Genomic DNA, 14,185 nt, shown 5'->3' with positions numbered 1-14,185 from the left:
TGTGCACTTGGTAAGTCTAAACTATTTCATGGTATTAAACACCTTTACAAACATAATCTGACATGGTGTTTGGTTTGTTGTGCACTTGGTAAGGTTTAACTATTTCATGGTATTAAACACCTTTACAAACATAATCTGACATGGTGTTTGGTTTGTTGTGCACTTGGTAAGGTTTAACTATTTCATGGTATTAAACACCTTTACAAACATAATCTGACATGGTGTTTGGTTTGTTGTGCACTTGGTAAGGTTTAACTATTTCATGGTATTAAACACCTTTACAAACATAATCTGACATGTTGTTTGGTTTGTTGTGCACTTGGTAAGGTTTAACTATTTCATGGTATTAAACACCTTTACACACATAATCTGACATGTTGTTTGGTTTGTTGTGCACTTGGTAAGGTTTAACTATTTCATGGTATTAAACACCTTTACAAACATAATCTGACATGGTGTTTGGTTTGTTGTGCACTTGGTAAGTCTAAACTATTTCATGGTATTAAACACCTTTACAAACATAATCTGACATGGTGTTTGGTTTGTTGTGCACTTGGTAAGGTTTAACTATTTCATGGTATTAAACACCTTTACAAACATAATCTGACATGGTGTTTGGTTTGTTGTGCACTTGGTAAGGTTTAACTATTTCATGGTATTAAACACCTTTACAAACGTAATATGACATGTTGTTTGGTTTGTTGTGCACTTGGTAAGGTTTAACTATTTCATGGTATTAAACACTTTTACACACATAATCTGACATGTTGTTTGGTTTGTTGTGCACTTGGTAAGGTTTAACTATTTCATGGTATTCAGCACTTTTACACATGTAATCTGACATGGTGTTTGGTTTGTTGTTTACAACTATTTCATGGTATTAAGCACTTTTAATCTGACATGGTGTTTGGTTTGTTGTGCACTTGGTAAGGTTTAACTATTTCATGGTATTAAACACCTTTACAACACGTAATCTGACATGGTGTTTGGTTTGTTGTGCACTTGGTAAGGTTTAACTATTTCATGGTATTAAACACCTTTACAAACATAATCTGACATGGTGTTTGGTTTGTTGTGCACTTGGTAAGGTTTAACTATTTCATGGTATTAAACACCTTTACAAACGTAATCTGACATGTTGTTTGGTTTGTTGTTCACTTGGTAAGGCTTAACTATTTCATGGTATTAAACAACATAATCTGACATGTTGTTTGGTTTGTTGTGCACTTGGTAAGGCTTAACTATTTCATGGTATTAAACACTTTTACACTTTACACGTAATCTGACATGGTGTTTGGTTTGTTGTGCACTTGGTAAGGTTTAACTATTTCATGGTATTAAGCACTTTTACACACGTAATCTGACATGGTGTTTGGTTTGTTGTGCACTTGGTGAGGCTTAACTATTTCATGGTATTAAACACTTTTACACACGTGCACTTGGTAAGGTTTAACTATTTCATGGTATTAAGCACTTTTACACACATAATCTGACATGGTGTTTGGTTTGTTGTGCACTTGGTAAGGTTTAACTATTTCATGGTATTAAACACCTTTAGAAACGTAATCTGACATGTTGTTTGGTTTGTTGTTCACTTGGTAAGGCTTAACTATTTCATGGTATTAAACACTTTTACACACATAATCTGACATGTTGTTTGGCTTGTTGTGCACTTGGTAAGGTTCAACTTTTCATGATATTAAACACCTTTACAAACGTAATCTGACATGGTGTTTGGTTTGTTGTGCACTTGGTAAGGCTTAACTATTTCATGGTATTAAACACCTTTACAAACGTAATCTGACATGGTGTTTGGTTTGTTGTGCACTTGGTAAGGCTTAACTATTTCATGGTATTCAGCACTTTTACACATGTAATCTGACATGGTGTTTGGTTTGTTGTGCACTTGGTAAGGCTTAACTATTTCATGGTATTAAACACCTTTACAAACGTAATCTGACATGGTGTTTGGTTTGTTGTGCACTTGGTAAGGTTTAACTATTTCATGGTATTAAGCACTTTTACACACATAATCTGACATGGTGTTTGGTTTGTTGTGCACTTGGTAAGGTTTAACTATTTCATGGTATTAAACACTTTTACACACGTAATCTGACATGGTGTTTGGTTTGTTGTGCACTTGGTAAGGTTTAACTATTTCATGGTATTAAACACTTTTACACACATAATCTGACATGGTGTTTGGTTTGTTGTTCACTTGGTAAGGCTTAACTATTTCATGGTATTAAACACTTTTACACACATAATCTGACATGTTGTTTGGTTTGTTGTGCACTTGGTAAGGTTTAACTATTTCATGGTATTAAGCACCTTTAGAAACGTAATCTGACATGTTTGGTGTGTTGTTCACTTGGTAAGGCTTAACTATTTCATGGTATTAAACACTTTTACACACAAAATCTGACATGTTTTTTGGTGTGTTGTTCACTTGGTAAGGCTTAACTATTTCATGGTATTAAACACTTTTACACACATAATCTGACATGGTGTTTGGTTTGTTGTGCACTTGGTAAGGCTTAAGTATTTCATGGTATCAAACACCTTTACAAAGTTATACTGATAGAATACCTTATTTAATTTTTATAAAAAAACTGAAAGTCCTTATTTTTGTTCATATAGTCCACGGCCTCGGCCAGAAGTTTGAAACAGTCCTGTCTTTGAAGACATTTTGTTCTGGAGATTTCCGGCTGGTTTCTTATCTGTAATTAATGTATCCGAGAAGCAAACTGTGTATTTATGAACATCCTTTATGAAAGGTTTTTCACGTAAATAGAGTGGTGCAATATTTTATCAATCACTTTATTTATTGAATAGTTCACATGATGTGATGAATCTTGTCCATTGGGTTCTTAGTTTTTGTTGTCCTGTATAGACCTTTTAAAGGAGTTATATAAACCGATTATCTTAAAAATTCAGTTTCTAGAAAGCTTACTGAAAGGGTAATGGACTGTCATAAACTTTTTCCTAACAGAAGTTAACTTTTATCATATTAACATCAGTAATAGTTATAGAGTAATTTAATATTTTCAAAGATAAACAGAGACACGTTTTGTTTCTGGTACGTTGTCTCTTGTTTTTTTGTTAAGTTTATCAGATACTCTGCTGTAATTATATCGTTTATATGCTGTTTTAGGATGAATAACTGAGCTCACTGAAACACTGTAATTAGAAACTAATTTAGCAATGAATTATTTTGTCATAAGTTTGTTTGTAATTTCGCACAAAGCTACTAGAGGGCTATCTGTACTAGCCGTCCCTAATTTAGCAATGTAAGATTAGAGGGAAGACAACTAGTCATCTCCACCCACCGCCGACTTTTGGGCTATTCTTTTACCAACGAATAGTGGGAATGACCGTCACATTATAACGCCCCCACGGCTGAACGGGCGAGCATGTTTGATGCGACCGGGATTCGAACCCGCGACCCTCAGATTATGAGTCGAACGTTAACCCACCTGGCCATGCTGGGTCAACTATTCTATCATGAGGACGGATAAGATAGTTTATATTGTCGCTGTTTTGGTACCAATAAATGGTAATGGTACAATGATGAAATGTATTTTCGATACCGTTATTTTGTAATACTGCCTCTCTCAATTCCATTTGTGCTTTAGAAACAGATGAGCGAACCAGCTTGAAGTCTAATCATGAGCCGAATACTCACATCCTGTCTCAGTCACCAGACATTTTAATCGCACAATCTGAAGAAAGAAATCGATTAAAGGATGTTTTAAAGCAGGCAGATCCACAGAGTAGGTACAATTCTTATGTCTCATAAATAACGCACAATCTGAAGAAAGAAATCGATTAAAGGATGTTTCAAAGCAGGCAGATCCACAGAGTAGGTACACTTCTTATGTCTCATAAATAACGCACAATCTGAAGAAAGAAATCGATTAAAGGATGTTTTAAAGCAGGCAGATCCACAGAGTAGGTACAATTCTTATGTCTCATAAATAAAATATTAAATAAGTCTTTTTCTTTTTCCTTTTTGAGAATACTTTTTCATATTTGATGTCGTAAGTTTTTTTTCTGTCATCTTTGTTACTATATCGTTCGTAGTCTTTAACGAAAATTGGTGACGAGTCCGGAAATGGACCGAAAATGTTATTTTGTTATCAAGACTATGGTATTTATTGGTTATGGTTTTATTTGAAGTTTTTACAATTGAAAAGTGTGAACTCTGACTCAGTATTTTTTTGTTCACATGGACCCGGCATGGCCAAGCGTGTTAAGGCGTGCGACTCGTTATCTGAGGGTCTCGGGTTCGCATCCCCGTCGTGCCAAACATGCTCGCCCTTTCAGCCGTGGGGGCGTTATAATGTGCGGTCAATTCCACTATTCGTTGGTAAAAGAGTAGCCCAAGAGTTGGCGGTGGGTGGTGATGACTAGCTGCCTTCCCTCTAGTCTCACACTACTAAATTAGGGACGGCTAGCGCAGATAGCCCTCGAGTAGCTTTGCGCGAAATTACAAACCAAACTATCATGACTAATTCCTGTTCATTTGCTTCCGAATTTAATCAAACCACGTTAGCTACCTACTACCAACAATACATTTACACACACTGGATGTGTTAATAGAAATATGAAAAAAAAACCTCATAGAGTTTAGGGGACGGTTTATTAATTTACAAAAGTTAAAAATGGCGTATGTCGTGTGTTTAAAATTACGTCGTAAATCACACGAAATGTGTAATAACTGTACATCTTAACGTTCCAATTATAGTTGGAAATCTTCTATTTACTTTTAAATTGAATGTATTTCTTTTTGTCAATTGACATGCAACTGTTACGTTAAGTGATTTATAACGTCGAAACTGAAAACACTTTAAAGACATCAAAAGCGATAAAACATCACAATAAAATAGCTAATAATGCTCAGCAATCTGTCGTGAGAGAAACGTCACTGCTCTTGGAAAACAGTCAATCTCTCCCGTGCTCGTGTGTATTCTGCAGGAGAACGTTTTCTTCTTTTTAATCTTGAAAAACATTTGTGATATAAAGCTATTTTAAATGGATATTAAATGGCGCTTTTTCATTTCTGTGTCTGTAGATTCCAAAGGGTTTCTTGCTTCAGAAAATCGACGCCATCTTGGAAAGGATAAATTTTCAGGTCTTCGAGAACATGCACATAAAAATGACGGTAAGAGTCAGGTTTTTACCAAATAGAATATTAAACTAAATATAGCAAGAATTTCTGTTTCTTTTTGCATATAAATACGATAAAAATGTGTCCGAAAAAATATATGCACGCTCCAACGTGTGCATAAAAAGTAGAAATTTCTTTAGTAGGAAAAGGTAAGAGGTAAATTTTTATTGCTGAACTTTAGTAGGAAAAGGTAAAAGGTAAATTTTTATTGCTGAACAATAAGCTATGGCTGGATAAAAGATAAACTTCTGTTGGTTAAATATGAACTATGCTAGGATAAAGGATAAAATATGCTATTGAACTCGGTAAAGATAAGAGATAGACATGTATTGGTAAAATATAAACTGTACGATAAAGGTTATATTTAACTGCTGACTTATGACATGATAAAAGATTGTGTTATGCTTGTAAGTTATGAAATAGGATATGATAAGAGGGAGAATATTATTACTGCATCATGAAATTGGGCACTGTAAGTGGTAGGGCTGCTTTACTGAAATGTGCACCACTGTGTAAGACGTGAAATATGAATTTATAAAGCAAGTGAGATAATATTAGTTAGGAATATTTTATGGCGCTCTATGTTAGAGTAAGTTCAGATGTAGGACTTTTCTCTTTAAATTACGTTACGTTACAGTAAAAAAAAAGAACCAAATAACCCTGTTACTGAGTTAAAGAAACTTAATTAAATTATCAAGTGCTTTATCAAGTAAAATTTAAAAAAAACCCTCACTGTAGTTGAAAATAAAGAGCCCGTATGTTGTTAACTAACCACTGAATAATAATAATTATTATATAACGTTTATCAAGATATGTTATTAGCTTATTAAGGACTGTCGCTTCTTTGGATAACATTTTTTTATATTTTTATTGCAATGCTACGTCGATGTTTTCATGGTTGTCAACGTAGTGAATTATTACCTTATAAAGAATGAAAGTTGGTATTAAGTCGCCAGTGAAACAGACTTATATTACTTTTATCTTTCTGTGTGGAGAAAGTTCACACGTGGTCAGGACCAAACAGACAAAATCTCCAGTGAGTCTGTAGTTGACGTGCTGCATATGTTCGTACAGCCACTGATGTAAAAAAAAAATGAGTTCTATAAGTTGAAAGGAAATCAGTAAGCAATGAAGACTGAGTCTAGAAACAACATAAGGCAACAACTTCTGGAAATAACATTTCATATAAACACACACACAAACAACAACAAATAACCACATCAAAAGTTGAAAAAAGTGTCGATCTACGTGAGCCAATTTTTGTGATTTTTTACCAACACTGTAAACAAACGTACAACACTAATATAACACTGATATAACACTGATAATATATATACCTACATACTATAACTTGTATAAGAGTTATAATGTATTTGTAGAAAGCTACAACTCTGCATATTTAATTTTACGATTTTATTTGTTGAATTTCGCGCAAAGCTTCACGAGGGCTATCTGCGCTAGCCGTCCCTAATTTAGCAATGTAAGACTAGAGAGAAGGCAGCTAGTCATCACAACCCACCGCCAACTCTTGTGCTACCCTTTTACCAATGAATAATGGGAATGACCGTCACAATATAATGCCTCCATGGCTGAAAGGGTGAGCATGTTTTGTGTGATGACGGGCGTTTGAACCCACGACCCTCAGATTACGAGTCAGGTGCCTTAACCACCTGGCCATGCCGAGCCTTACCCTGTTGGAATTTGATTTCTTTGTAACCAAACCTGTTATGGATGTAGGCAGAAGATTGTAAAAGTAGCGGAAGGAAGTAAAGTAGGCCAGCGAAATCACTCTTACAAAACGTTTAATAATAGTGCCAGCGACAAATATTAAATTAATATCTAATGACTAAAATAGAAGGAACAAAAAGAGGTTTATAGCAATTTAATTACACACTAGTGTTTTAGGCTAATATATGATCAGTAGCTTGTTAAAGTATGGTTTCTTAATATCATTATAAATTGTAGACAAAACTAATAAGAAGGATATTTTATACGTGAGTTCTAGTTCACTTTTATACGTGTCGTACGATTCACGACATAAGACAGCTTGCCTACGTTTCACGACGTAAGACAGCTTGCCTTATCATGGATGAATTAGATAAAAGATTTATTTAGCTTTAATAAATTACCCCATTAAAAAGTAGCTAGCGGCAGACTTCTAGAAAATGAATGTATTACACTGTCAGTTTAATGAAACATATAGCCTATCAAAGTCGACTGAGCTCCACCGAACTCACACACAGCTTGTGTTTTATTTCTCAAGAAAATTCGTATGATAACTATAACTTTAATATTATTTATGACACAACCAAACTACTTTGAACCGTATCTCATTAAACTTCTGAAAATAGAACAAACGGTGAAACATATCATTTTTTCCCTCATAGTATTATGAAACGCTTTGAAGGAATATTTCAATCAGAGTTTGTTTTAGAATAAATACCATTTTTATTTTGTTCCTTCATAAAAGTTATGTTTATGTCTATTTACAAAGACGACAAAAGTGTTAACGCCACTTACCCTACAATTATCACGTCCAGAAGTTCTAAGTATTTATTATTCAGGAAACCAGCGCTAGAACCAGAGAAGTTCGTGCTGACGGTTCTAATTTGTTCTACTACATTACTTGGTTCTCGTATAATTGTCTGCGATTAAACATAAGATTTAAGTCACTGACATGTTAAATAAAGAAATATTAAATGCTGTCTATATTCTTATTACAATATACTAAAGACCACCCCAACAACTCTCTTTCTTCGATATTAATTTCTGCTGACGAAGATATAATTCAGAAGCAAATGTTTTATTTGTGTAATTCGAACGTTTATTCAGTGACTAGTGTGTAATATCAAACATTATGCTTAAATAGGCTATATTACTTATATGTTATACTTTAATGATTGTACAACCCAGGGCCTCTCGGTGGATGGTAAATCAGAGGTCTTGTATATAATTCTAAATATTGGGCTTCGGTGGGTACAGCACAATTAACCTCATTGTGTAGCATTACACACTTAAAATAAAACAATGAAAGCAAGGATATTACAGTAAAGTATTTTAATATCTATGAACAAATAAAAAAACCACATATCTAAGGTAATGTATTTGTTGTGTTAAAACTTATCCTCTGCATTGTTTTTGAAACTTATGTCATATAATATGATAGTTGATAGTCACATGTCAATCATATAATATGATAGTTGATAGTCACATGTCAATCATATAATATGATAGTTGATAGTCACATGTCAGTAATATAATACAATAGTTGATAGTCACATGCCAGTCATATAACACAATAGTTGATAGTCACATGTCAGTCATATAACACAATAGTTGATAGTCACATGTCAGTAATATAATACAATAGTTGATAGTCACATGTCAATCATATAACACAATAGTTGATAGTCACACGTAAATCATATAACACAATAATTGACAGTCACATGTCAGTAATATAATACAATAGTTGATAGTCACATGTAAATAATATAATAGATTAGTTGATAATCAAATGTCAATTATAAAAAGAAGTAGTTGTTAATCCAACTGAAAAAAGAAAAAAAAACAAAACAACTGTTCTGCCAGAAGTATCCGGAGGCACTCCTTACAGAAGTGACATAATCTAACTATAAAATACTAAGCTACGAGAAGTATATGTAGACACATCTGAAAGAAGTGACATAACTTAACTATAAAACACTAAGCTACGAGAAGTATCTGTAGACACATCTGAAAGAAGTGACATAACCTAACTATAAAACATTAAGCTACTAGAAGTATCTGTAGACACATCTGAAAGAAGTGACATAACTTAACTATAAAACACTAAGCTACGAGAAGTATCTGCAGACACATCTGAAAGAAGTGACATAACCTAACTATAAAACACTAAACTACTAGAAGTATCTGTAGACACATCTGAAAGAAGTGACATAACTTAACTATAAAACACTAAGCTACGAGAAGTATCTGTAGACACATCTGAAAGAAGTGACATAACCTAACTATAAAACACTAAGCTACCAGAAGTATCTGTAGACACATCTGAAAGAAGTGACATAACCAAACTATAAAACACTAAGCTACCAGAAGTATCTGTAGACACATCTGAAAGAAGTGACATAACCAAACTATAAAACACTAAGCTACCAGAAGTATCTGTAGACACATCTGAAAGAAGTGACATAACTTAACTATGAAACACTAACTATAGACACATCTGAAAGAAGTGACATAACCAAACTATAAAACACTAAGCTACCAGAAGTATCTGTAGACACATCTGAAAGAAGTGACATAACTTAACTATGAAACACTAAGCTACCAGAAGTATCTGTAGACACATCTGAAAGAAGTGACTAACTATGAAACACTAAGCTACCAGAAGTATCTGTAGACACATCTGAAAGAAGTGACATAACCAAACTATAAAACACTAAGCTACCAGAAGTATCTGTAGACACATCTGAAAGAAGTGACATAACCAAACTATAAAACACTAAGCTACCAGAAGTATCTGTAGACACATCTGAAAGAAGTGACATAACCTAACTATAAAACACTAAGCTACCAGAAGTATCTGTAGACACATCTGACATAACTTAAGTATAAAACACTAAGCTACCAGAAGTATCTGTAGACACATCTGAAAGAAGTGACATAACCAAACTATAAAACACTAAGCTACCAGAAGTATCTGTAGACACATCTGAAAGAAGTGACATAACTTAACTATAAAACACTAAGCTACCAGAAGTATCTGTAGACACATCTGAAAGAAGTGACATAAGTTAACTATAAAACACTAAGCTACCAGAAGTATCTGTAGACACATCTGAAAGAAGTGACATAACCTAACTATAAAACACTAAGCTACCAGAAGTATCTGTAGACACATCTGAAAGAAATGACATAACTTAAGTATAAAACACTAAGCTACCAGAAGTATCTGTAGACACATCTGAAAGAAGTGACATAACCAAACTATAAAACACTAAGCTACCAGAAGTATCTGTAGACACATCTGAAAGAAGTGACATAACTTAACTATAAAACACTAAGCTACCAGAAGTATCTGTAGACACATCTGAAAGAAGTGACATAACCAAACTATAAAACACTAAGCTACCAGAAATATCTGTAGACACATCTGAAAGAAGTGACATAACCTAACTATAAAACACTAAGCTACCAGAAGTATCTGTAGACACATCTGAAAGAAGTGACATAACCAAACTATAAAACACTAAGCTACCAGAAGTATCTGTAGACACATCTTAATAACATGTAACATCACTCTCTACTCTATTTACACTTACTTCAAGGGAACTAAGTAAGTACATAGGTAGAAATAGAACAGGTACAGTGCAGTTGTGTGTGAAAGGTGTGGAACGTTAAATAAACAACCATACTACTGTCTTACACCATGTTATTTTACTGACAGATAACTATGAAAAGAAAATAGATTCTGGAACCTAATTTATATCATGCCTTGTGGGATAGTAATTCCTATATTGTGGAAAATATTACGATATAATATGCTATGGTTATTCAGATATTTTTAGTAAGGCGGTGAATGTTAAGATATGTGCTTATTTTGTGAAATTGAAGATGGTTAGTTTTTGGTGTAATCTAATGAGAATATATTAATTATTCACTAGGACACACTAGAAACGTGGGTGAAAGAATCTTTCTCGTTGTCCACCATCTTATGACGTCCTTCTTTCTAGCCACGTGCATTTGGTAATCTATCCTCTGGAATTTCCTTCAGGAATTGTTCTTTGTCACGAAATGAACCGACTCGAGGAATCAAAGCATTCTATTCTCTATTGCACACTTTATAAGCACATATTTATCGTGATGTGCGCTTCCAGTGACATTTGGCTTCTTGGAATACCATCCACAGGACTCGGTTTCTCGACAAGGACTTTTTTCAATTTGCAGTTTCTTTAAATACTCAGTAATCCCACAAATTTACACTTCTCACTTTAAGGCCCTGGGACCTAAATGATGCCAAAGAATGAGGAACAGTAAATAAGCATTGTTGATGTTTATGTGTGAAAGTTTGTTAATTGTTTAATAACTTCTGTGTTTAATATACCGCTGTTTATTTGATACCACGTTTAAGAATGAAGATTGTAATCACAGCACCTGTGGCTTTTCAAACGTTTTACACCCATTTCATGAATATAATACCACTGATTATTAAAATGACGACAATTGTAACTTACCAGTTCCTGGTGTGACACGTTTAATGATGCAGCTGTTTACTAGCTTATGCTTATGAAGATCTAAAATAATGTCTACCATTTGAGAGACTACACGTGAAGGTTTTGTTAGTTGGTAACATTCTCACGACGGTACGTTTGATATACTAATTAACTGTAGGCAGAGTACAATATACAGTATGTGAATGTTTTACGACCAGCGTTTGCCTGGAGCGTAGGAGTTGTTTCTGTGGTGGACATTATCGCTATCCATTAGATTAAACCCCCTTGGTATTATGGTAAGTTTACGGATGTACAACGCTAAGACCAGGGGTTCGATTCCCCTTGGCAAACACAGCATATAAACCGATGTGGGTTTGGTATTATAACAATGACTGTGGTATTTAACGTTACCCGCATCATATAAAGAATAATAGAAACTCGAGAAGATTCAGGTATTTGAACCAACAATATGTAATATTTGTTTAAATAATGTGTGTACATTTGTTGTCCACCGTCAGAATATTTGTAAGTTATGGTAAGATTATCTTTATTCATTAAATTAACACCGTGACATGTATATAAAATGGTTTACGTATTTCATGTGTTGCGTATTTTACATTTGAGGTCTTCTAAGCCTTATCAGTTTTTGTGGAAATCACCAAACCTCTCTTGTCAGTTCAATGAATATTTTGGAGAGTAATGCCTAAAATCAGTTAATAACGTTGTGTTTTCTTAAAGCAAACTTTAGTTTATAAAATATTCCCACGAATCTTCTATCTGCTCCATGACTAATGATAATTTATTTTAAATGTTTTGTGATGTTTCAGTAAACGATTAATAGTGTTGAGTCAACTTTAGTAAAAAAATAAATCACATATAATTTACTACTTTATTAGATTATTTAGCTAGAAACGTACGTGAACGCGAGCTCCAAAAGAAACCGAGACGGAGATTATATCAATATTTTAATGAAATCGGATATTTTTCAAGACAAAATTTGTCAAGGTTCTTGCAGTGGAATGCGCCTGAATATATTTAGAATTCTCGTTATAAAAGTATTCAGTGCACAAGTTAAATATGTACAAAATAATGTGAAAAATGTATTTATTCTTTAAAAGTTTCTTAAACACAACTGAAAATACATTCAGGTTTATCTGAGTATTGCAGATGAAGAGATAACATTGTTATATAGTTATGATGTTTGCACTGGAATGGATTTAATGTCTGATTACTATTTGGATGTTTTCGTAAAGTTATATGTATATGTATATTTCTATATATACATATATATCTGCGTGTGTGAGAGTAAATTGAACGACATTTCAATAATATTAATAAACATATAACAATTGATTTTCTCTTTCATTATAGTAATTTGTATGTATTCATCAAATGAATAAAGGATATCTTCTCTGTAAAATATTTTTACGCCTTAAATAGATATTTCATTACAATAATCAGCTCACGTAATGTGAAGTACAGCTCAACTCGTTTCTTTTAGTACAACGCATAGCTACACGAGGGCTATCTGCGCTAGCTGTCCCTAATTTAGCAGTGTAAAACTAGAGGGAAGACAGCTAGTCATCACCACCCACCGATAACTCTTGGGCTACTCTTTTACTAATGAATAGTGGGATTGACAGTCACAGTATAACGCCGTTACGGCTGAATGGGCGAGCATGTTTGGTGCGACCGGGATTCGAACCCGCAACTGCTCAGATGACGAGGCGAACGACTTAACTCACCTGGTATGCCAGGCCGCTCATCTTGGACCAGAAATGTTCTACCCAAACACACGTTTAGCATGTCAGCCTGTAAAGTTCGTTTTTTGTTAGGCATAAAACTACACAGGGGGATATTTGTCCTGTGTTCAACAGGAATATTGAAATTTATTTCTTACAGAGTCGTAAGCCTGCAGACCTTCCGCTGAACCACTGGGAGTATACGAGAGCCCGAAAGCCATCTGACGCAATACATGGGTTAAACGGCTAGATCAGAAACTCGAAGGTTTGGTATTAGAAACGCATGCCTGTTTCTTTTTAAGTTTATTAGAAGTGTTATGAGTTAGATAGTTTATATAGCGCGAGTGTTAAATTTAGTTGTTTTATGAACGGTAGTGTATTGCAAGTTTGTTTACGTAAAGTTTTGCGAATCATGCACAGTGTAGTTCAATAGTTGAAAATTGATCATTGTTGTGTTACTGAGTCATGAGTCCTCTAAGTTTATTCGTGGTTTTCATATAATATTATTGTATCATAATATGTAGTAGAGTGTGGAACTTTCTAGGCTTCTGTCGGGGTATAAATACGTTTCAAACATTTAGTTCGAAAGATAGATCTAGACAGCGTGATGGTGAATTTAGCCATATAGAGCTAACAGTGGCAATTTTAAAAGTGAAATTATCACAGATTATGTTGTAATAACAGAGTAAAGAAGAGTAATTGTGTTCTAAAGTAGTTGAACCATCCTGTTTGGACTTTGATAAAATATAGACAATTATTTATAGCTCTATAAGTGCAACTGTAGTAACCAACAGTGCAACAAACATTTGTATACAAGTTTTAATTGTTTTAGTATATTATTTTAGAACAAGATGACTCTGTTCTGGTTTTTTATTGTTGACGTTTATCGCTAACAAGTCACAGATATCTATAGTAAGGATCCAAGCCCATAAGTAAAACCCGGCTTTCTGGCAAGGCTGTTGAAATTTAGTAGAACTGACTACTGGATGTTTAATATCTTCCGTTTAAACATCTACTATTAAACCGATTTCTGGATTAACTGTCATTCTTACAACGTA

General features: G+C 34.0%; 1 protein-coding gene across 1 annotated transcript in view; it reads left to right on the top strand.

The window, feature by feature from the left end:
• The window catches only part of LOC143249879 (lachesin-like), a 48,295-nt gene extending 36,326 nt beyond the window's left edge, over positions 1-11,969 (top strand). The window contains exons 9-11 of the mRNA XM_076500470.1: positions 3,636-3,773; positions 5,075-5,164; positions 10,837-11,969. Of these exons, the coding sequence (XP_076356585.1) occupies positions 3,636-3,773; positions 5,075-5,164; positions 10,837-10,922 (314 nt within the window). The 3' untranslated portion in view covers positions 10,923-11,969. The remainder of the gene's footprint in view (positions 1-3,635; positions 3,774-5,074; positions 5,165-10,836) is intronic.
• Positions 11,970-14,185: the final 2,216 nt, after the last annotated feature.

Source organism: Tachypleus tridentatus, chromosome 4 (genome assembly GCF_004210375.1).
Source record: "Tachypleus tridentatus isolate NWPU-2018 chromosome 4, ASM421037v1, whole genome shotgun sequence".
Classification (NCBI taxonomy): Eukaryota; Metazoa; Arthropoda; class Merostomata; order Xiphosura; family Limulidae; genus Tachypleus; species Tachypleus tridentatus.
This window is presented reverse-complemented; position numbering and strand designations above follow the sequence as displayed.